This window comes from Narcine bancroftii, chromosome 4 (genome assembly GCF_036971445.1).
Source record: "Narcine bancroftii isolate sNarBan1 chromosome 4, sNarBan1.hap1, whole genome shotgun sequence".
Classification (NCBI taxonomy): domain Eukaryota; kingdom Metazoa; phylum Chordata; class Chondrichthyes; order Torpediniformes; family Narcinidae; genus Narcine; species Narcine bancroftii.
This window is the reverse complement of record NC_091472.1, coordinates 1,926,435-1,950,905: the sequence shown is the minus strand read 5'-3', so window position 1 is coordinate 1,950,905 and position 24,471 is coordinate 1,926,435. Positions and strand designations below refer to the sequence as shown.

General features: G+C 49.1%; 1 protein-coding gene across 2 annotated transcripts in view; it reads right to left on the bottom strand.

Annotated features, from left to right (window-relative positions):
* LOC138760266 (adenylate cyclase type 8-like) overlaps positions 1-24,471 on the bottom strand; it is an 89,638-nt gene that overhangs the window by 34,633 nt on the left and 30,534 nt on the right. For both annotated transcript variants that reach the window (XM_069930603.1, XM_069930604.1), the window contains exons 9-13: positions 23,147-23,247; positions 22,126-22,327; positions 20,955-21,056; positions 7,292-7,446; positions 5,917-5,998 (exon numbers count right to left, since the gene is read on the bottom strand). In XM_069930603.1, the coding sequence (XP_069786704.1) occupies positions 5,917-5,998; positions 7,292-7,446; positions 20,955-21,056; positions 22,126-22,327; positions 23,147-23,247 (642 nt within the window). The remainder of the gene's footprint in view (positions 1-5,916; positions 5,999-7,291; positions 7,447-20,954; positions 21,057-22,125; positions 22,328-23,146; positions 23,248-24,471) is intronic.

The following is a 24,471-nucleotide window of genomic DNA, read 5'->3' as shown; positions in this document are numbered from 1 at the left end:
CCCACCCCTTCCACTCAAGGGGCAGACACCTTCCCCAGACAAGCTGCAACTGGCCAAGGAGGAGTTCAAACGTATGGAGGAGCTGGGGATCGTCTGTAGGTCTGACAGCCCGTGGGCCTCCCCTCTGCACATGGTACCCAAGGCTACAGGGAGCTGACGACTTTGTGGGGACTACCAGCGTCTCAATGATTCAACCACCCTGGACCACTATCCAGTCCCCCATATACAGGACTTCATGGCCAACCTACACGGCGCGACCGTTTTCTCCGAGATCGACAGTATGTGGCTACCACCAAATCCCCATCCACCCAGACATAGGGAAAATGGCCATCATCACGCCTTTTGGACTCTTCGAGTTCCTGCGCATGCTTTTCGGACTTAAAACCACAGGGCCTCATGGACACTGTGGGCAGGGACCTTGACTTTGTTTTCATTGCCAGGAACCACCAGGAACAAACAACCCACCTCTGCAAACTCTACTCCCGCCTGGCTGACTCTGGCCTCACGGTCAACCCAGCAAAGTGTCTGTTTGGCCAGGAGATGATCGATTTCCTAGGCCACAGGATCACCAGGGACAGAGCGACACCATTGCCAGAGAAGGTGGAGGCCATTTGGCAGTTCGCAAGGCCCAACACAGTCAAGGGCCTTCAGAAATTTGTCGACTTGGTCAATTTTTACAACCACGTTATACCCACCGCAGCATGAACCATGCGCCCACCTCTTCGCCATGATGACCTCCAAACAGAAGGGCTTGGCCTGGAGCGAGGAGGCAGCCATGGCTTTCCAAAGGAGCAAGGAGGCCTCAGCCCTCACCACATCATTGGTCCACCCCAGAATGGACGTTCCCACCTCCCTGATAGCCGACGCATCGGTCACAGCAGTGCGGGGATGAGTACTCGAACAGCTGGTCGATGGACACTGGAGGACACTGGCCTTCTTCCGCTGCCATTTGCACCCCCACCTCCTGAGTTCAAATACAGTGCTTTTGACTGGGAACTCCAAGTCTCTAACTTGTGGTCAGGCACTTCCGCTACCTCCTTGAGGGCAGGCCTTTCACCATGTTTACCGACCACAAACCCCTCATCTACACCTTTGTGAAAATTTCCGACCCCTGGTCAGCCCGTCAGCAATGCCACTTGGCATATGTCTCGGAATTCACCACCAACATCCAACACCTCTCCGTCAAGGAGAATGTCATCGCTGACACCCTCTCAAGGCCGGCCATCCTGTCATTGGCACCAGGCCTAGACTATTCCAAGCTTGCACGGATGCAAGACAACACGGAGACCCAGGCTTTTCACACGGCCATCACCAGCCTCCACTTCGAAGACATCTTCCTGCCAGACAGCAACCTCACCCTGCTCTGCAACGTGTCCACTGGCCAGCCCCGACCAGTCATCCCAGGTCAATGGAGATGACGGGTCCTCCACTCCATCCACAGCATCTTGCACCTGTCCATCAGGACCACAGCACGCATGGTCGCTGCATGGTTTGTATGGTATGGCTTATGAAAACAGGTAATGGACTGGGCCCAAACTTCCACACATTGCCAGGCTTCCAAAGTCCACAGACACACGGAAGTTCCCATCCAGCAGTTCAAACCACCCAGCCAACGATTCGACCACATCCATGTCGATATCGATGGTACCCTGCCCGTTTTTATGGGAACCCTGCTATCTCCTCATAGTGGTCAACTGAGCCATGAGATGGCCTGAGGCCATCCCCCTCAAAGATATGTCCACAGACCCCTGCACCAGGACAGTGCTCACACACTGGAGATCCCGGTTTAGGACACCAGGCTGTATCACTATGGACGGGGGGGCACAACTCACCTCGGCCTCCAACCTCGGCATGAAACTCCACCACATCACCATCTACCTCCCACAGTCCAACAACCTGGTGGAACGCTTTCACCACTCCCTAAAGTCAGCACTCATGGCCCGCCTTGCCGGACCAAACTGGGTGGACGAGCTCCCCTGGGTTCTCATTGGCATTCAGACAGCACCCAAGGAGGACCTCCAGGCCTCCTCAGTCGAGTTGGCCAATGGTGTAATCTTACTACTGATGCTGATGTATAGCATAAAGTGTCTGGGTATCAAATTGAGTTTAACCCACAGAAATGCCCTCCGGTTATATGTCCAATTATGTATGCAGCCCCTAGCTCATGGAAGCTACACATAAAGAGATTATAGCTTTAGAATGCAAAAATATAATAGACCACTGCTTCTGGGAAGAGAATGAGTTCCTCTCAAACATATTCACGAGACCAAAGAGAAGCAGAGGAACAAGAGTGATCTCAGATTTATCTGACCTCAATGAGTACATTTTAAAATGGACACGATTCACTCAGTGATGTCTTTATGACTTAAGGGCTATTTTATGGCATCTGTCAATTTACAAGATGCTTATTATTCAGTATCTATTCACCCGCTCTCTGGAAAGTACCTGAAGTTTATTGTGGCAATATAAGGCACTACCTAATGGACTTAGTTCGCCGCCCAGAATATTTACCAAATTGCTGACGCCGGTTTTCTCCCGGCTCGGAAAGGAGGGTCATATGGTGATGGGTTATTGGGATGTCCACTATTGTGATTGGCAGGTCCATGGGTGAAACATAGAGAGCGGTGGAGCTGGGATTTATTATACACCCAGTAAAATGAGTCCTCAGCCCAACCAGAGAAATTCAATTCCTCGGGTTCCTCTGACAGAATCTATGAGAATAACCCTGCTAGAAGATTAAAAGGTGGAAATTCTAAAGGCTTGTAGTGCTTTGACTTCAGGATCACGTCCCTCTATACGTAAAGTAGCAAAAGTAATTTGGAAATTGGTGGCTGCTTTCCCAGCCGTTCAGTACGATCTGCTAAAATACAGATTTCTGGAAAGAGAGAAAGTACAAGCCCTAAAGGCCGCTAGGGTCATTTTGATAGCCCTATAAGGTTATTGCTAGAGGCTAGAGCAGAATCTGCGTGGTGGACGACAAATGTATCGGAGGCTTATGCCATAATAGAGATTTGAAAGTTTGATATGGAAATCCGATCAGATGCTCGTGGTGAAGGTTGGGGCGCCACAGACTTAACTACCTCTGCCGGTGGCAGATGGACTATTCAAGAGATTAGACTGGCATCAGCATCTGGCATTAACTTCCTAGAAATGTTGGCAGCTCAGTTGGCCCTGAAGTTGTTCTGTGCAGAGGAAAGGGGTATACAGGTGTTGATGAGGTTAAGCAACACCTCAGCAGTAGCATCCCTGAATAAAATGGGAGGTTTGAAGTCCCCGTAACTGGCTCGCGATACAGATGTGGAGTTGGTGCATTGAAAAGAATATCTGGGTTACAGCCCCATATTTGCCAGGGTGTCTGAACTATCAGGCGGATTTGATGAATAGGAAGTTCAATGATAGAATGGAATGGATTTTGTGGGAAAAGAGTTTTAATCTGATCGTACAGAATTTTAGGGTTGCCAGAGATCGACCTGTTGCATCTCGTTTTAATGCCCAAGTACCGAGATATGGATCCTGACTGCCAGACCCCAGGCAGAAGCTGTAGATGCCTTTACAAATGATTGGGCAGAACTGAATTTTTATGCTTCTCCCCCTTCTCAGTAGTAGCTAAATGCCTGCACAAAGTTCAGGAGGATGGGGCCACTGGTGATACCAAATTGGCCTTCCCAGTCCTGGTTCCCAATGCTGAAATGGATGCCTTTACTGTTGAGAAGGAGCAAGGACCTGCTAGTTTAGCCAGTATCTCTCCTTCCCCATCCTCTCACTCACCTCCATCTCTTTCGCTGCAGGATTGGTGTGAAAAGTTCAGCGTAAAAGGATTGCAGCTGAAAACGGTAGACATGATTTGTGCTTCTTGGAGAAAGTCAATTCAGAAACAATACTACGCCACTTATGTTAACAAATTGCAACTGTTTTGTTTTAATGAGAGTTTAAATGTTAATTGCATTTCAGTTTCAGATGGTTTGCATTTCCTCACTGATCTGTTTTATGTTCAGGTAGCCAGTTATTGTGCTATCGATATGGCCAAGAGTGCTTTGGCGGCCTTCCTGACTCTACGAGACACCAAACTCTGTCGGGAATCATCCCCTGTTTTCATGAGGGGAGTATTTCACTTACGTTCACCTCCGCCATGTTATCACGCCATCTGGGACGTTCAAGTTGTGTTGGATTTGTTGCGACATTTGTCACCAGTGTACACTTTGGACTTGCGTGATATATCCTGGAAATTGCTCTTGCTTCTGGCCTTGACTTCAGCCCAAAGAATACAGACTTTAACTTGTTTACACTGGGACTATATCATTTGGGAAAATGATTTGTTGAATTTCATGTTCATGACTTGTTGAAACATAATAAACCTGGTCGTGTGGGAACAAAGTTGAAATTGTTCGCTTATCAGGAGGGTGAAAGATTATGTGTGGTTCGGTATCTGAGACAACAGATTGAATGTTCTCACGATATCAGAGGGGAAGAGAGATTCTTGTTTGTATGTTACAGGAAACTGCATCAGTGGGAATCCTCTCAGACCTTGGCCAGATGGCTAAAGAGGACCATGAGGTTGGCCGGAGTGAGTACCACTCAGTTTGGAGCTCACTCAACCAGAGCGGCAGCTACGTCTACTGCTGGTAGAGCGGAAGTGCCCATTTGGGATATCATCCGTCAGGCGGGATGGTCAAATGAAAGAACTTTTAACAGGTTTTATAATAAATCTCTGGGAAGAGAGGGGAAAAATTTCACTGCAGCAATCTTGCAGGCTGCCGATTGAATTGTGCCACGTACTGGAGGTCCATTGATCCACCCTATGGTCTTTTGGACCACGCGAAAAAGAGACCACTGAGCTTTGAAATCTCATATGAGTGAACCAATGAGCATTACGAAAAATAACGGAGCATTCAATGACAACTTACTGGTTTAATGATTGTTATTTGAGTAATGGGAGTGGTGAGATAATATGCCCTCCTCACCCTCCCGGAATTACTTCGAACGTTGTATAGCTCACAATCAAATGCTCTTTTGACAGAATTATACCAGTGGTCATCTTTTTTGAGATTCAAAGGTTGGCTGCACATGGACAGATGGGATCTCATATCCCATCTCACCACTCCCATCACTCAAACTTTGAACCGCTCCATCTACCACCCTACCTTCATCAATGTCACCTCCTCAAAACACTTAATTAGGTCCATGAGGCACAACCTAGCCCACACATGCTGACTGTCCCTGAGAAGACTACGCTTCGTAAAACATTGCAGCACGTCTTTTTTTTCCTGCATCTCAGTCCCTCCTGTACCGTAGAATATTGAGCTGCCAGAACTGCCCCTCTAGGTCCCCCGAGTTCATCCACCTTCCTGTCAAGCCCTTCCTCACTCCCTGCTTTTCTCCTGCTCATTAAACCTTTTCTCATCACCCTCCAAACCACCTCTCCCCTGCCGCAGTGTTCCTCTCTGACCCATACGAACAAGTCGCCTCTTCCCTCCATGAGATCCCAATGGTCCATAAGACTGAATCCCTGTCCCCTGCACCAGCTCAACCACAAATTCATCTGGCCTGCATTGAACAGAGGAGGCTGAGTGCTCAGACCCATGGAGAGAACGGAACAAGGGGGGATGGGGGAGGGAAATGAACAGACTGGGAAAAGGGACAGAATGGGCAAGGGAGAGGACCGGGGAGAAGGGAACAGAACATGGGAGGGAGGGGGACCAGGGGAGAGGGATGTTGCCCAGCCTCAGGTATGTGGATGGGACTGGGGGAGGGACAGGATGGGGGAGGCAGGGACCAGGGAGAGAAGGGGAACAGGACATGGGAGGGAGGGGACCAGGTAGAGGGATGGGAGGAATTTCCCAGCCCCTGGCATTTGGACAGAACGAGGTACAGAGCTCGTCGAGCTGTTGTGTGGTGGGAACCGGGCGTGAGGGTCACCTGGCGGCCGTGGTAGAAGACAACGATGACAAACATGAACATCAGCAGGAAGATGATGCCTCGGTGCCACTTGTTGTACGTGCTGTGGAGGCAAAAACCGACAATTAGTCCATCCGTAGCCCACCACTGACCTGGTTCTCTGTGTCCAGGGCAGTTACAAATCCAATCCCTAACGATCCAGTTACAGTCACACTGTTCCTGTCCAGACTCACCACGCCAGTCTCATTGGCCTGTGTTGCATCCTATCCCCTCCGTTATCCTGTTGAATTGTCCCCACCTCCACCTCCACTTCGGTAGCTCAGGCCACACACCCACCATCTTGTGTGTGGAGAATGTGCCCTCAGCTCCCAATTAAATCTCCCCCCCCCCCTAGATTTAGGCTTCCCTACACTGGAGACAAGACTGTGACCTTACACTACAACCACTCATGATTTTATAAATAGAGCATTACAGCACAGAAACAGGCCTCTTCGGCCCTTCTGGTCTGTGCTAAACCATTTTTCTGCCCAGTCCCACTGACCTGCACCCAGTCCATACCCCTCCATACCCCTCCTATTCAAATTGTTAAATGTTAAAATTGAGCCCACATTCATTACCTCAGCTGGCAGCTCGTTCCACACTCCCACCACTCTCTGTGCAAAGAAATTCCCCCTCAACATAGATCCATAGATTGCTACAGCACAGAAAACAGGCCATTTGGCCCTTCTAGTCAGCTAGTCCCATAACCCTCCAGACCTCTCCCATCCATGTATCTGTCCAATTTATTCTTAAAACTCAAGATCGAGTCCACACTCACCACAATGGATGGCAGCTCATTCCACACTCCCACCACTCTCTGAGTGAAGAAATTCCCCCTAATGTTCCCCCCAAACCTTTGCCCTTTCACCCTAAAGCCATGTCCTCTCATATTTATCTCTCCTAAACTCAGTGGAAAGAGCCTACTCCTTTTACTGTCTATACCCCTCATAATTTTGTAAACCTTGAGTAGACTGTTTACCCTTTTCCTGAAGTCCAGGAACAATCTAGTAAATCTTCTCTGCCCTCTTTCTATCTTAATGATATCCTTCCTGTAGTTGGGTGTCCAAAACAGCGCACAATTTGTCTTAAATCTACTCCCCTGAATCTAGTCCCTCCCACCAATGGAAACAGTCCCAGATGACTCAATCTCTCCTCATAGTCTAACCCCCTCATATCTGAAATGAAGGGCAGTTCATGGTGATGTGGGATTTCATCGATTGATTGGTACAGACTGAATGGCCTGTGTTATGTGCCATACTGTTCTGTCATCCATGAAAAGGATTCAGTGGGGTCGTCAGCATTGATGGAATGTTCTGTGGAGGAGAGGATTTGCAAAGGATTTACAAAGGCAGAGTACCTGGCATTCTCCTGAATCAGGTTCCTGAGGACAACTTCAGCAATGTAGATGTAGATGGCCATGATCACAGTGAGGCTGAGCATCTTCACAACTGAATGTAGGTGGAGGAAGATGGCACAGGAGACCATGGACAACACTCCGACCAGCATGAAAAGCTGTGGGAAGCACAGGCTAGCGTCAGCACCGGCAGTCCTCACCCACCCACTCCCTGCATCCACGGAGGGCCCTTGGCTCTCAGGCACCACCAGAGACCTTGGCTCTAGTTACAAGCAGACCAGGTCAGACACATCTCACACGTCCAGACAGATCTCACTCTCTCAGACACGTCTCAGACACTCAGACACGTCTCACTTCCTCAGACACGTCTCACTCACACAGACACATCTCACTCGCTCAGACACATCTCGCACGCTCAGGCACGTCACACTTGCTCAGACACGTCACACTCTCTCAGACACATCTCAGACATTCAAACACATCTCAGACATTCAGACACGTCTCAGACATGTCTCAGTTGCTCAGACACGTCTCATACACATCTCACACATTCAGACACGTCTCACTCACAGACATGTCTCGCATGCTCAGACATGTCTCAGATGTGGCTCACTCACTCAGACACATCTCACTCACAAACATCTTACTCGCTCAGACACGTCTCACATGTTTATATGCCTCAGACATGTCTCACACACTCAGACACGTCTCATACATGTCTCACTCGCTCAGACACGTCTCACACATTTAGACATGCCTCAGACATGTCTCGCACGCTCAGATACATCTCACTTGCTCAGACATGTCTCACTCGCTCAGACAGGTCCCATTCGCTCAGACACGTCTCACTCGCTCAGATGTCTCACTCGCTCAGACACCTCACACTCACTCAGACATGTCTCAGACATTCAGACACATCTCAGACATGCAGACACGTCTCAGACATGTCTCACTCGCTCAGACACATCTTACACTCTCAGACACATCTCATACACATCTCACTCACTCAGACATTTCTCACACACTCAGAGATGTCTCACTCACAGACATGTCTCACACGCTCAGACACATCTCAGATGTGGCTCACTCACTCAGACATGTCTCACTCACTCAGTCATGTCTCAATCAGACACATCTCACTCACTTAGACATCTTACTCGCTCAGACACGTCTCACATGTTTATACGCCTCAAACACATCTCACATGCTCAGACATGTCTCATACACATCCCACTCGCTCAGACACGTCTCACTCGCTCAGATGTCTCACTCGATCAGACATATCTCACATGTTTAGATATGCCTCAGACACATCTCACACACTCAGACAAGTCTCAGACACGTCTTGCACGCTCAGACATATCTCACTCGCTCAGACACGTCTCACACATTTAGACGCATCTCAGTCACGTTTCATATGCTCAGACACGTCTCATACACGTCTCACTCGCTCAGACATGTTCACTCGCTCAGACATGTCTCACATGTTTAGACATGCCTCAGACATGTCTCACATGCTCAGACATGTCTCACATGCTCAGACACATCTCACTTGTTCAGACACATCTCACACATTTAGAGATGCCTCAGACACATCTCGCATGCTCAGACACATCTCATACATGTCTCAGTCGCTCAGACATGTCACACTCGCTCAGACACATCTCACATGTTTAGACATGTCTCACTCGCTCAGACACATCTCACACATTTAGACATGCCTCACACATGTCTCGCATGCTCAGATACATCCCACTCGCTCAGACACGTCTCACTCGCTCAGATGTCTCACTCAATCAGACATATCTCACATGTTTAGATATGCCTCAGACACATCTCACACACTCAGACAAGTCTCAGACACGTCTTGCACGCTCAGACATATCTCACTCGCTCAGACACATCTCACACATTTAGACACATCTCAGTCACGTTTCATATGCTCAGACACGTCTCATACACGTCTCACTCGCTCAGACATGTTCACTCGTTCAGACATGTCTCACATGTTTAGATATGCCTCAGACATGTCTCACATGCTCAGACATGTCTCACATGCTCAGACACGTCTCACTTGTTCAGACACATCTCACACATTTAGAGATGCCTCAGACACATCTCGCATGCTCAGACACATCTCATACATGTCTCAGTCGCTCAGACATGTCACACTCGCTCAGACACATCTCACATGTTTAGACATGTCTCACTCGCTCAGACACATCTCACACATTTAGACATGCCTCACACATGTCTCTCAATCTCAGACACATCTCATACACATCTCACTCGCTCAGACACGTCTCACATGTTTAGACATGTCTCATACACGTCTCACTCACTCAGACATGTGTCACTCGCTCAGACACCTCTCACATGTTTAGACATGTCTCATACACGTCTCACTCACTCAGATACGTGTCACTCGCTCAGACATGTCTCACATGTTTAGACACATCTCATACACGTCTCGGTCACTCAGACATGACTCACATGTTTAGACATCTCATACACGTCACTCACTCAGAAGTGTCTCATACGTTTAGACACTCCTCAGACATGTCACACATGCTCAGACATGTCTCACTATCTCAGACACATCTCGCACTCTCAGACACATCTCGCATTCTCAGACATGTCTCACACACTCAGACACATCTCACACACAGACACGTCTTGCACACTCAGACACGTGTCACTCGCTCAGACACGCGTCACTCGCTCAGACACCTCTCACTCGCTCAGATGCCTCTCACTCACTCAGACATGTCTCGCACACTCAGACATGTCTCGCACACTCAGACATGTATCACTCGCTCAGACACGCATCACTCACTCAAACACCTCTCTCTCGCTCAGACACCTCTCACTCGCTCAGACACATCTCGCACACTCAGACACGTCTCACTCACTTAGGCAGATCTCACTCACTCAGACACGTCTCACATGTTTATACACCTCAGACACGTCTTACACGCTCAGATATGTCTCATACACATCTCACTCACTCTGATACGTCTCACATGTTTAGACACATCTCATACATGTCTCACTCGCTCACACATTTCACCTGCTTAGACATGTCTCATGTTTAGACACGTCTCATACATGCCTCACTTGCTCAGACACCTCACCTGCTCAGATATGTCTCACATGTTTAGGCATGCCTCAGACATGTCGCGCATACTCAGACATGTTTCATACACATCTCACTCACTCAGACATGTTTCACTTGCTCAGACATGTCTCACATTTTTAGACGTCTCATACATATCTTACTCACTCAGACACGTCTCACATGTTTAGACACATCTTATACACCTCTCACTTGCTCAGAAGCCTCTCACTCCTCAGACACATCTCACATGCTCAGATACGTCTCATACACATCTCACTCGCTCAGACACATCTCACATGTTTAGACACATCTCATACATGTCTCACTCGCTCAGATACATCTCACTCACTCAGACACGTCTCATGTTTAGACACGTCATACACTTCTCACTCGCTCAGACACTTCTCTCTAGCTCAGACACTTCTCTCTAGCTCAGACACGTCTCACATGTTTAGACAAGCCTCAGACACGTCACACTCGCTCAGACACATCTCACATGTTTAGACACACCTCAGACACATCTCACAGGCTTCAGAGGGAACTCTACATTCCCCTCAGCCAGAGAAGAGGCGTTTTTCCCTCAGCGAGATGAATAATCACAACTGTCTTCACGGGGCACTGGATACTGATGGTTACAATATTCATCCAGAGGTTGAGAGGGTCATTCTGAGTGAGGGGGTGAAGGGTCAGTGTGGGACATGTGGATGCTGGGAGGATTTTGGGGTCTAATCTGCCATGATCTAATGGAATGATGAGTGGTTTGGGGTTTTCCTCCTGTTCCAATAACAGAGGAAGCCATTCCTCCCCTCTGAACTAGGCTGGATCCATGAGGCAATCATTCCCTCAAGTATTCCCCATAACTTCTTCACCTTTCCATTCACTTCCCCAGGTTCTGCTAACACCCATCTGTACTGGGGACAGCTTGCTGTGGATCATTCAGCACCCACCCACATGTTTTTGGGATGTGGGTGGAGTCTGGAGCCCCAGGGCAGTCACAGGAGAGCATGCAAACTCCACACAGACGATGCATCAGGTCAGGATCAAACTCGGCTGTGACCACTGAGCACCCCAGGGTGGTACAGACACTGGCTGTGAGAAATGGCCAGGATCAAGATGGGGGAATGGGGGGGTCAGGGTGGGGTATGGGATGAGGGATGGCGGTAGGGGTGGAGGAGAGGGGATGAGGGATGGGGTGAATGTTAGGGTGCTGTTGGGGGAATGGGCTGGGGAGTGGGGTAGGGATAAAGGTTGGGAGTGGGGTAGGGTTAGGCCATTTCCAAACAGGAGGACATGGTCATAAGTTACCACATATATACAGTGGGCTTCAAACAAAATTATATATTTTTATAACATTTTATGGTATTGTAAAAACCACAAATTCAAAGACACTGTGTGGGTATGTGTATGTATGTGGTATATGTGTGGGTGTGGGTGTGGATGTGGGGGTGGCTGTGTGGGTGACTGTGGGTGGGTGTGTGTGTAGGGAAGGGTGTGGGGGTGGGTGTGTGAGTGGGTCGGTGTGTGTGGGGGTGGGTTTGTGTGTATGTATGTAGGGTATGTGAGTGTGTGTGGATGTGGGGGGATGTGGATGTGGGGGTGAAGGTGGGGTGAGTGTGTGGGTGTGTGGGGGGTGTGTGTGCTGGGTGTGGGCGTGTGTGGGGTGTGTGTGTGTGTGTGTGTGTGTGCGCGTGTGCGTGTGCGTGTATGTGTATGTGTATGTGTGTGTGTGTGTGTGTGTGTGTGTGTGTTGGGATGGGGGTGTGTGGTTACCTATGACCATGTCCTCCTTTTCGAATAGTAACCCCAGATGGAGGAGTGAGAGGTGGGGTTGAATAGTTGGGATGAGGGTGGGGGTAGGGGTGAGTGTGGGTTGGTATGGATGTGTGGGGGTGAGTGTGTTGGGGTGGGGTTGTGTGTGTGTATGTATGTGGGTGTGTGTGGATGTGGGGATGAGGGTGGGTGTGGGTTGGTGGGTGTGTGTGTTGGGATGGGGGTGTGTGCGGATGTGGGGGTGAGGGTGGGTGTGTGTGTGTGGATGTGGGGGGTTGAGGGTGGGGATATGTGTGGGAGTGAGTTGGTGTGTATGTGTGGGTGTGGGTGTGTGTGTGTTGGGGTGTGAGTGTGTGTTGGGGTGTGGGTGTGTGTGTATGTGTGTGGGTGTGTGTGGGGGGTGTATGTGTGTGGATGGGGGGGTGTGGGGTTGAGGGTGGGGGTATGTGTGGGAGTGGGTTGGTGTGTATGTGTGGGTGTGGGTGCGTGGGTGTGTGTGGGGGGGTGCATGTGGATGTAGGGGTGAGGGTGGGGTGGGGTGGGGGTGGTTTGGTGTGTGTTGGGGTGTGGGTGTGTGTTGGGGTGGGATGTGTGTATGTGTGTGGGTGTGTGTGTTGGGGTGTGGGTGTGTTGGGGTGGGGGTTGTGTGTGTATGTATGTGGGTGTGTGTGTGGGTATGTGTGTGGATGTGGGGGTGTGTGGGAGTGGGTTGGTGTGTATGTGAGTGGGGGTGTGTGGGAGTGGGTTGGTGTGTATGTGTGGGGGGTGTATGTTGGGGTGTGGGTTTGTGTTGGGGTATGGGTGTGTTGGGATGGAGGTGTGTGGTTACCTATGACCATGTCCTCCTTTTGGAATGGTCACCCCAGATGGGGGAGTGAGAGGTGGGGTTGAATGGTTGGGATGAGAGTGGGGGTGAGGGGTGAGAGATGAGAGAGATGAGTGAGGGGTGGGGTGAGAGATGGTGAAGGGTATGGGTGGGTGGGTGGGGGTGAGAGGTGAGGTGTGGGGATGAGGAGTCGGGGATGGGGTTGGGGTGGGAGATGGAGCTGAGGGATGGGGTGGATGGGTAAGTGGTGTGAGGGATGGGTGGGTGGGTGAGGGTGGGGATGAAGGATGAGAGGGTGCGGCCAAGGTAAATCAGGCAGGCCTGGTTTAGCAGGCTGAAGGGTTGGATGGCCTACCTCTGCTCCATCCTTACTCAACCCCCATTCCCTCCACCCACTCACGATCTCCCATCCCCCTCTTCCATCCACCCTGTGACTGAACCTCCACTGTTGTCAGGGCAGAATTCCAAGGGCTTCCCAGACCCTGGATGAAGAGGCTTCTCCCTGGCTCTGTGCTGAACGACTGACCGTGGGACTGTGACTTCTGAGATAAGACTTTCTGTTCTGGGGAAACCCCGGCACATCTGCCATGCTGGCAAATCTTTTGCCTACATGGCCTCCTCTAAACCGGAGTACGGCTGGCTGTGTTGAACTTCTTCCCACACAATGAAGCCGTTCTTCATCACCTACTGTTTCCCCAGCGCCCCACTCCTCATGATATACTGACCTCATCTATGGGTGGACTGGAAGACTGAGCTTTCACTGCCCTCTGTGGAGATTCCAAATGGTCTGTGAAACTGCCTCACCTCCGTCCTATGTGACCTCCCACGAAGCAGCCAGGTGAACCGTGGATTCACGCCATCTCTCACAAGTATATCCTTGGCAAGGTGGGGAGACCAGACCCATGCACAATATTGCAGATGAAGTCTCCCCAGCATCCTCTGCTGCTTGGAATCAGGTGGCTCTGCACTTGTGTTCAAATCTTCTGCAATCAAGGCCAATGTGTCACATGCCTTGCTGCTTGTTCATGGTACAGTGTATGAACGATATAGGATTTGTCTACCAGCACACCCAGGTGTCACTATAACACCATAAGACATGGGAGCAGAAATAGGCCATTCAGCCCATCAAGTCTGTCCCACTATTCAATCATGAGCTTATCCATTCTCCCTCTCAGCCCCACTGTCTGGCCTTCTCCCCATAACCTTTGATGCCTTGGCTAATCAGGAATCTGAGGATCTCTGCCTTAAACACACCCAATGACCTGACCTCCACAACCCCCTGTGGCAACAAATTCCATAGATTCACCTCACTCTGGCTGAAGACATTCCTCCACATCTCTGTTCTAAGTGAACACCCTTCAATCCTGAAGTTGCGCCCTCTTGTCCTAGACTCTCCCACCGTGGGGAACAACCTTTCTACATCTACTCTGTCCACGCCTTTCAATATTCAGAATGTTTCAATGGGATCCCCCTCTCATTCTCCTGTCAGATAGGTCAGGTGACAGAGGTGTGTGTTTGGGAGAACTTCGGGACAAGTGATCAAAATAGTTATGGAGAAGGATAGGTCTGGACCCGGGGTTGAGATTTTTGATTGGAGAAAGGCTAACCTTGAGGCAATGAGAGAGGATTTAAAAGGAGAGGATTGGGGTGATTTGTTTTCTGGGAAGGATGTGATGCAGAAATGGAAGTCATTTAAAGGTGAAATTTTGAGGGTTAAAAATCTTGATGTTCCTGTTGGGTTGAAAGGAAAGGTTAAAAGGTTGAGGGAGCCATGGTTTTCACGGGAAATTGGAAGCTTGGTTTGGAAGAAGAGGGATGCCTACAGTAAATATAGGAGAACACGAGGGGCTCGCGGAATATAAAGAATTTAAAAAGGGTCTGAAGAAAGAAATTAGAAAAGCTAAAAAGAAATACGAGACTGATTTGGCAAAGAAGGTGAAAGTAAATCCAAAGGATTTATTCCGTTCTATTAACAGCCAGAGGAGAGTGAGGGATCAGAGTGGTCATCTGTGTGTGGGACCAAAAGACATGGGGGTGATGTTGAACCAATCCTTTTCTTCAATGTTTTCTCAGGAGAGAGATATGGAATTGCGTAAGGTGAGGGAAACAAGGGGTGAAGTTATGGAAACTGATGACTGAAGAGGAGGAAGTTCCAGAGCTTTTAAGAAATATAAACATGGACAAGTCTCCGGGTCCTGACAGGATATTCCCGTGGACTTTGAGGGAAGTTGGTGTAGAAATAGCAGGGCTCTGATGGAAATATTTAAAACATCATTAGCGACGGGGATAGTGCTGGAGGATTGGCAGATTGTGCACATTGTTCCATTGTATAAAAAGGGTTCAAGGAGTAAACCGAGCAATTATCAGCCTGTAAGTTTGACATCAGTGATGAGCAGACTAATGGATATGTTCTTAGAGATGGGATATATATGATTATCTGGAATAGACATGGTATGATCAGGAACAGTCAACATGGATTTGTGGGTGGAAGGACATGTTTGACACATCTTGTTGAATGTTTTGAAGAGGTTAAAAGGAAAATTGACGAGGGTAAGGCGGTGGATGTTGTCTATATGGACTTCAGTAAGGCCCTTGACAAGTCCCACATGGAGGGTTAGTTAGGAAGGTTCAATCGTTCGGTGTGAATATGGAAATAGTAAAATGGATTCAACAGTGGCTGGATGGGAGATACCAGACAGTGGTAGTGGGGACTGTCGGGTTGGAGGCCAGTGGCTAGCGATGGGCCTCAAGGATCTTCACTGGGTCCATTGTTGTTTGTAATATACATTAATGATCTAGATGATGGGGTGGGGAATCAGATTAGTAAATATGTAGAATATACTAAGATAGGTGGAGCTGTGGGTAGTGAGGAAGGTTTTCAAATCTTGCAGAGAGATTTGGGCAAGTTAGAAGAGTGGGCTGAAAATTGGCAAATGGAGTTTATTGCTGACAAGTGTGAGGTGCTACATGTGGGTCGGACTGATCAAAATAGGACATACGTGGTGAATGGTCGGGCGTTAAAGAATGTAATTGAACAGAGAGATCAAGGAATAATGGTCCACAGTTCCCTGAAGGTGGAATCTCAGGGGGATAGGGTAGTGAAGGAGGCCTTTGGAATTCTGGCCTTTATAAATCAGAGCATAGAGTAAAAGAGTTGGGTGGTCATGTTAAAATTGAACAAGGCATTGGTGAGGCCAATTTTGGAATATTGTGTTCAGTTCTGGTCACCAAATTATAGGAAGGATGTGAACAAATTAGAGAGAAGATTCACCAGTTGAAACCTGGGGTTCAGCACCTAAGTTATAGAGAAATGTTAAACAAGTTAGGCCTTTATTCCTTGGAGCGTAGAAGGCTGAGGGGGGGGATTTAAAATGTTGGGGGGGGTGGATAGATAGAGTAGATGTGGATAGACTTTTTCCAATGGGGAGATTCAAACAAGAGAACATGAGCTCAGAGTTAGGGGGCAAGACTTTAGGTGTATCGCAACAGGGAGTTTCTTTACTCAGAGAGCGGGGTCTGTGTGGACCGGGCTTCTGGTGGAGGGGGTCGAGGCAGGGACAATTTTATCTTATTAGGAAAAATTGGAGAGGTATCTGGATGTAAACGGTATGGAGAGTTATGGGCAGAATGCAGGTCAGTGGGACTAGGAGAGGGTAATGTGCTGTAATTGTTATATGGTTATATGGAGTACAGGCCGAGAGCTGTCAAACACTCCTCATATAACCCTTTAATTCCCAGAATCATCCGAATGCTGGGAGTCATCTATAGGCCCCCAAATAGTCCTCGGGACATCGAGGAGCATATTAGCAGGCAGATTTTGGAATGGTGGGAAATAGAAGATTGTAGAAATGGGTGATTTCAATTTCCTTAATATTGACTGACACCTACTGGCTACAAGAGGGATGGATGGGGCTGAATTTGTATGGTGTGTTCAGGAAGATTCCTGACACAGTGTGTGGACCGGCCGACGAGAGGAGAGGCCAGACTGGATCTGGTTCTGGGGGCGGACCTCTCGGTGGAGGAGCATTTTGGTGTGAGTGACCTCAACTCCCTGAGCTTCAACATTGCTATGGAAACTGTCAATCTGGGCAAGTGTTTATCTGGGGAAGGGCTAATTATGAAGGGATGAGGCAGGAACTAGCGAGGGTACATGGAAACAGATGTTTAAGGGTGAAAGCACAGAAGTAACGTGGAGGGAGTTTAGGGATCACTTGGGCAGGGTTCAGGAGAGGTTTGTCCCACTGGGACAGGGACAAGATGGTTGGAGAAGGACACCGTGGCTGATGAAACAGGTCAGGCAACTAGTCAAGAGGAAGAAGGAAGCACATGTTAGATATAGGAAGCAGGAAACAGGAAGGGCTCATGAGAAGTATAGGGTAGCCAGGAAGGAGATTGAGAAAGGAGCTCGAAGGGGGAATGAGAAGGCCTTATCATGTAGGATTAAGGAGAATCCCAAGGCGTTCTATGTGTAAGTGAAGAACAGAAGGATGATGAGAATGAAGGTGGGGCCACTAAAGGATAAAGGAGGCAACATGTGCCTGGAGGTGGAGGAGGTTGGGGAGGCCCTAAATGAACACTTTGCATCAGTATTCACAAGAGAAAAGGACCTTGATCAGGGTGAGGCTGGAATAGAACAGGCCTGTGTGATGGAGAATGTGGAGATTAAGGAAGAGGAAGTGTTGGATCTTCTTAAAAACCTGAAGATTGATAAGTCCCTGGGTCTGGATGTGATAAACCCCAGGCTGCTGTGGGAAGGGAGGGAAGAGAGAGCTGGGGCAGTAGCTATGATCTTTGAATCCTCTTTGGCCACAAGGGAGGTGCCGGAGGATTGGAGAATGGCAAATGTAGTCCCAATGTTTAAAAAACGTAACAGGAAGAATCCTGGGAATTCTATACCAGTGAGTCTTACGTCAGTGGGGCGTAAACTAACGGAGAGGGTTCATAAGGATAGGATCTATGAGCATTTGGAGAAGTCGAGTCTACTCAAGGATACCAAGCAGGGCTTTGTGAAGGGAAGGTCGTGCCTCACGAGTCTAATTGAGTTTTTTGAGAAGATAACAAAAGAAATTGTTGAGGGTCGTGCAGTAGATGTGGTCGACATGGATTTTAGTAAGGCATTTGACAAGATTCCCCACGAGAAACTCATCCAGAAAGTCATGAGGCTCGGGATCAGTGGAACCTTGGCCGTGTGGATAAAAAATTGGTTGTCTGTAGAAAGCAGAGAGTAGTAGTGGAAGGAAAGTTTTCTGCCTGCAGGTCGGTGACTAGAGGTGGGGCTGTAGGGATCTGTTCTGGGACCCCTGCTCTTTGCCATTTTTATAAATGACCTGGACAAAGTGTCAGTAAGTTTGTGGATGACACGAAGGTTGGAGGAGTTGTGGATGGAGTTGAAAGTTACAAAAGGATAGAGACAGGATGCAAAGTTGGGCAGAAAAGAGGCAGATGGAGTTCAATCCAGATAAATGTGAGGTGATGCATTTTGAAGGATAAATCAGAAGGCCGAGTCCAGGGTTAATGGTTGGTTAGGTTAGAGTGTGGATGAACAGAGGGACCTTGGGGGTCAAATCCCTACATCCCTCAAGTTCACTGCATGGGTTGATAGGATAGTTAAGAAGGTCTATAGAATGCTGGGATTCATTAATAGGGGGATTGAGTTCAGGAGTAGAGAAGTCATGTGCAACTCTACAAATCTCTGTGAGACCACATTAAGAGAATTGTGTTCAGTTCTGGTCACCTCATTATAGGAAGGATGTGGAAGTTACGGAGAGGAGGCAGAAGAGATTTACTGGGATGTTGCCTGGATTGGGAAACAAGTCTCATGAGGCAAGGTTAGCAGAGCTGGGACTTTTCTCTTTGGAGTGTAGAAGGATGAGAGGAGACCTGATCGAGGTTTACGAGATTCTGAGAGGCATAGATAAGGTAGTCAGCCAGCACCTGTTTCCCAGGGCAGGAATAACAAACACCAGAGGTCATCTGTACAAAGTGAAGGGATGGACGTTTAGGGGAGATGTCAAGGGTGTTTTTTTCTTACACACAGAGTTGTGGGGGCCTGGAATGCCTTGCCAGGGGAGGTGGTGAAGGCTGGAACATTTGGGGCATTTAAGAGACTCTTAGACAGGAACATGGATGGAAGAAAATAGAGGATTAGTAGAAATAACCCAGGAAATTATAAACCAGTGAGCCAGTTGTGGCCACGCTTTTGGGGAAGATCCTGAGAGACAGGATTCAGAAGCATTGAGAGAGGCATCATTTGATTGGGGATCGTCAGCATGGCTTCACCAGGGGAAGGTCACATCTCACGAGCCTGATTGAATTCTTTGAGGATGTAAGAACGCAGATTGTTGAAGAAAGAGTGGAGGATGTAGTGTAAAGGGGTTTCTGTGAGGCATTTGGTGAAGTTTCCCATGCCAGGCTCATTCAGAAAGTAATGAGACAAGGAATCCAAAGAGGCTTTGCTTTGTGGGTACAGAGTCCGCTTGCCCACAGAAGGCAGAAGGTGGTTGGAGATAGATCGTATTCTGCATGGAGTTTGGTGACCATCTGGTCTGGGACCCCCTGTTCTTTGGGATTTTTATAAATGACCTGGAGGAGGGAGTGGAAGGGTTGGTTAGTAACTTTGCGGATCGCACGATAGTGGTGATTTTGTGGATAGTCTGGAGGTTTGCCAAAGGTTACAGAGGGACATTGATAGGATGCAGAGCTGGGCTGAGAAGTGGCAGATGGAGTTTAAACCAGAAAAGAGTGAAGTGGTTCATTTCAGGAGGTCAGTGTGAAGGCAGAATCATTGTTAATGAGAGGACTCTGGGTGGTGTGGACAAACTGAGGGATCTTAGGGTCATGTCTACAGGCCACTCAAAGCTGATGCACAGGTTGGTGGTGTTGTTAAGAAGGCACGTGGTGTGTTAACCTCCATTATCCAAGGGGTCAATTTCTAGAGCCGTGGCGTAATGTTGCTGCTGTATAAGACTTCAGTTCGGCTCCACTTGGAATATTGTGTCCAGTTCACTACAGGAAGGATGTGGATGCTATAGAGAGTGAGTGGACGGGAACATCTGGGCAGTTAGTAGAGTAGCTTGTGATGTTTTCTCAACACTGTGGGCCGAAGGGCCTGGACTGATCTTTATGCCCTTCCCCATCTGAAACAATGAAGTACAGGGACATGGGGCTGCAAGCCCCTCTGTCCTTCACCAAATTTCCCTCAACTCATCCCCTTTGTTTCATAACCCGAGAGGAATCTACCGACTAAGGTGCTCTGCTTTCCTCCCACTTCCAAAGTTGATTGGTTAATTGGCCTCTGGTGTGTGGATGAGTGTAGAATCAGGGCTGAAGATCCCTTCACACCAATGGATGGCTAGTGCAGACGTGATGGCCAAAGAGTGTGTTTTGACTCTGTGGGCAGTGTGACCCTATGTACTGATCAGCCAGTGCCCCAAAAGCCAGAATCCAAGAAGGTACAGAGGAACAGAATTCCTCATTTCTACTTTGCATTAAGTTCAGGTTCAGATTTATGATCATCTGACTGCTCAGATACATTTTTAATGTTTACTTACAACACGGTAGAAGCAGATTCCATCCATTTAAACCTTGTGCTGCCCAATTACACCCCCAGTACATTTTGAATGGAAGGAGGAAACTGGAGCCCCTGGGGAAACCCCACAAACTCATTGCAGACAGCACGGGATTTGAACTCTGGTCTGGTCCCGATTGCTGGCAATGTAAGTGTTGTGCCAACCACACGGTCCTACTCACCCTGCTTGATCGCATGGGATTTGTGGTTCAGAGGATGTTCACCAATGTCTGGTTGTGGAACGGACTGATTGTTTTGTGAGGACATCTAGCGCCGACTGTACTGTGAGCCCTGGAGGCTTGGTAGAGTGTGAGGGACCCTGACCAGGTTGCACGAGGCTCCCGAGGGAGAACCTGAACCTTGGTTCAGGCCTCGCAACACTCACCTCAGTATGATTGCAGATACTTGCTCTCCACTGGTGAGGATCATTCCATGACGTCACGTTATACCCAATTTCTGCAAACGGGTTCAAATTCGGGCACCAAACCTGGCAGAGGCATCAAATCTGGATCAGTATAGTGTAATGCAGGCTCCACATAACCTCCCACTATCCTGTTCCCTCTCAACAGCCTCGAATTCTTCACTAAACAAGGCCATAGCAATGACTCCCTCAACGGCCTGAGCTCCCTCTCGTGGCTCCCAGACTCAGCTCAAAATCTCACTGTCAGCTGGGATCAATAAATCCTGAAGAACCCTTAGCCAAAGTTCACAGCCCCTATCTCTTGACAAAGCCTGAGATTAATTAATCCTCAAGTCATTTTCCTGCACTGTTCCAAACACTCTGGTCGATCGACACCCAAAGCTAAAATGGATTTTTCAAAGTTCAGATGTTTGTCAGACTATGTCCAGAAGACACAGGAGCAGAATTAGGCCATTCAGCCTCATATGATAACCTTTTCATTTCCGGAATCATCCTTGTGAACCTCCTCTGAACCCTCTCCAACGTCAACACATCCTTTATTAAATGAGGAGCCCAAAACTGTTCACAATCTCCACGTGAGGCCTCACCAGGGCCTTATAAAGCCCCGACATCACATCCCTGCTCTTAGATTCTATTCCTCTTGAAACAAACGCCAAAATTGTCTTTGCCTTCTTCACCCCCGACTCAACCTGCAAGTTTATCTTCAGGCTCCTGCACGAGGAATCCCAGGTCCCTTCGCATCCGGGGATTTTCAATGAATTTTCTCCCAATTTAGAAAATAATCTGCCCATTTATTTTTTTTCTTCCAAAGTGCATGACCGTCCACTTTCCCACATTGTATTCCATTTGTCACTTCTCTGTCCATTCTCCTCATCGAAGTACCCACACTCTCCACTTCAGGGGGTCCCACACTCCCCATATCAGGGGGTCCTCAGCCCCCCATGTCAGGGGGTCCCACACTCCCCATATCAGGGGTCCCACACCCCCCACGTCAAGAGGTCCCGCACCCCCCACATCAGGAGGTCCCACAACCCCCACATCAGGGGGTCCGACATCCCCCACATTAAGGGGTCCCACACTCTCCCCTTCAGGGGGTCGCACACCCCCCCACATCAGGAGAGGGTTCCACACTCACCATGTTATAGATGCAGGGGATGAGGTTGGCCGTGATCGCCATGAGGGTGACGGTGGTCCTGACGTGGTAGGTCTCCTGGATCCAGCAAGACAGTTCGTGCAGGGCCCTGGGGAGGCAGTCGAACCCCTCTGCCATGGTGCAGCACATTAGGGAGCCATAGATCAGCAGGGTAGCGGCAAAGTGTCCGAGCCTCGTATCCGGCCTGTCAACAGCAACATGGGCGGGTGGGACTCGACAAACGCCCTTCCTGCTGGTGGCTGGGCAAAGTGAAGATGGGGGAAGGGGGAGTGGAGAGGGGAGGGCTGGAAGGGGATGGAGAGGGAGAGATGGGAAGGGGAGAGATGTGAGGGGGAGAGATGGGGAGGGGAGGGGGGTAGAAGGGAGGGGAGAGGAAGGGTGGGGATGGGATGACTGTGGAAAGGGGAGGGGCATCTGCAACTCCAGAGGCTCCGGTCTATCACACCTCCTACTCTATCCTGGCTTCGCTGGGTACGTCTCAGCATCAGTCCTGCCCCAGACCTACCCTCCCATAACCCGACCACAATACCACCCCTCCCCTCAATACCACCCAACACATTCCATCCCTCCACCTACCCTCAATGACACCCCCTCTGTTCCTCCTCTGCTGAGTCCCTCTCCCTGCCCCTCCATCCTTCCCTCCATCCCCCTCTTCACCCATCTCTCACCTCTCCTCCATCCTTCCCTCTCCCTCTCTCTACCCTTCACTTCACTCCCTCACTCCTACTCCCTCACCACTCCTCCATCTCTTCCTCCACCCTATTGCCCGCCCCTCTCTCTGCCCCACCACTTCTCCCTCTGCCCTCTCTTGCTCCTCCTCTATCCCTCCTTCACTCCTCCTCTGCTCCATCCTGGACTCTCCCTCCATCCCTCTCTCGCATCTCTTGATGCCCCCCACCCCACCTCCACCCCTCCATCCCTATGGTGCCACCTGTGGTCCCATTCAGTAATGGTGTACCCTCAGTATGGGGGTGGGACATCCATGGCTGTTGGGGGTACTCACATGGGCACGGAAAACATCATCTGTATAGCGATGGTGAGAAGCACCATGGCAAAGGTGCAGACCACACTGGAGGTAAAGACATCATCCCGCACCCTACGATACTGTGAACAGGATGAGCAGCAGTCAACACCCAGCCACTCCCCACAGCCCCTAGCCCACGACAACATGCCAACAACCCCACATCCCTGGCTCACAGAAAATAGCCCCCTGACCCACTGGGTGGCACTGAGAAACTGGCAACCACCCACCCGGACCACTCCCTCTCCAAGCTTCCTCCATGTGCCCATCACCCGCATATGAAGAACATTCCCGTCTCACCTAAAGCCTGCGCCATCTTGCTCTAGACTTCCCTGCCCAGGGATCAAGACACTAAAGTCGGAGACGTTGTGGACAGTGAGGAAGGTTTTCAAAACTTGCAGAGGAATCTGGACCAGCTGGAAAAATGGGATGAAAAATGAAGGACAAACCAAGAAAGGACGTTCATGGTAAATGGTCGGGCACTGAGAAGTGCGGTAGAACAGAGGGATCTGGGAATACAGATACAGAATTCCCTGAAAGTGGTGTCACAGGTGGATAGGGTTGTAAAGAGAACTTTTGGCATCTTGGCCTTCATAAATCAAAGTATTGAGTACAGGAGTTGGGATGTTATGTAAAGTTATAAGAGGCCAAATTTGGAGAACTGTGTCTGCAGTTTTGGTCACCAAACTACAGGAAAGATATCAATAAGATAGAAAGAGTGTGGAGAAGATTTACTCGGATATTGCCCGGACTTCAGGAACTAAGTTACAGAGAAAGGTTAAACAGGTTTGCACTTTATTCCCTGTAGTGTAGAAGAATGAGGGGAGATTTGATCGAGGTATTTAAAATTATGAGGGGGATAGACAGATTAAATGTAGGTCAGCTTTTTCCACTGAGGGTGGGTGTGACAGAGTATATAGAGGTGGTTTGGGAGGAATTGGTAGAGCAGCTTGCACATGCACACTTTAAAACACAGAATATTTGCAGGACTTTTGCAGAATTTTTTTTGCAGGAGGCAACAAAGTATTGACAGCAGCTTGACTGGGAGAGCACGTGATCTTTGCAGGCAGAGGAGAAGAGTTTTGCTCTCAGAGAGGGAGGGAGTGAAACAGAGAGGAAAGACACAGAAATTATTTCCAGAAGGACAAAACTGGCAAACTTTGGAAGACTGCCTGGTCAACGGAGAAGGCTGGTGGTTTGAAAGGTGACCTTAAAGAAAGAGGATCATCTGGAGAACCCTGAAGGGGGAAAGTTTTGTCAGCAAGACTGATTGAGAAGGAATCAGTTGTGGATGTCCTGGAAAAGGA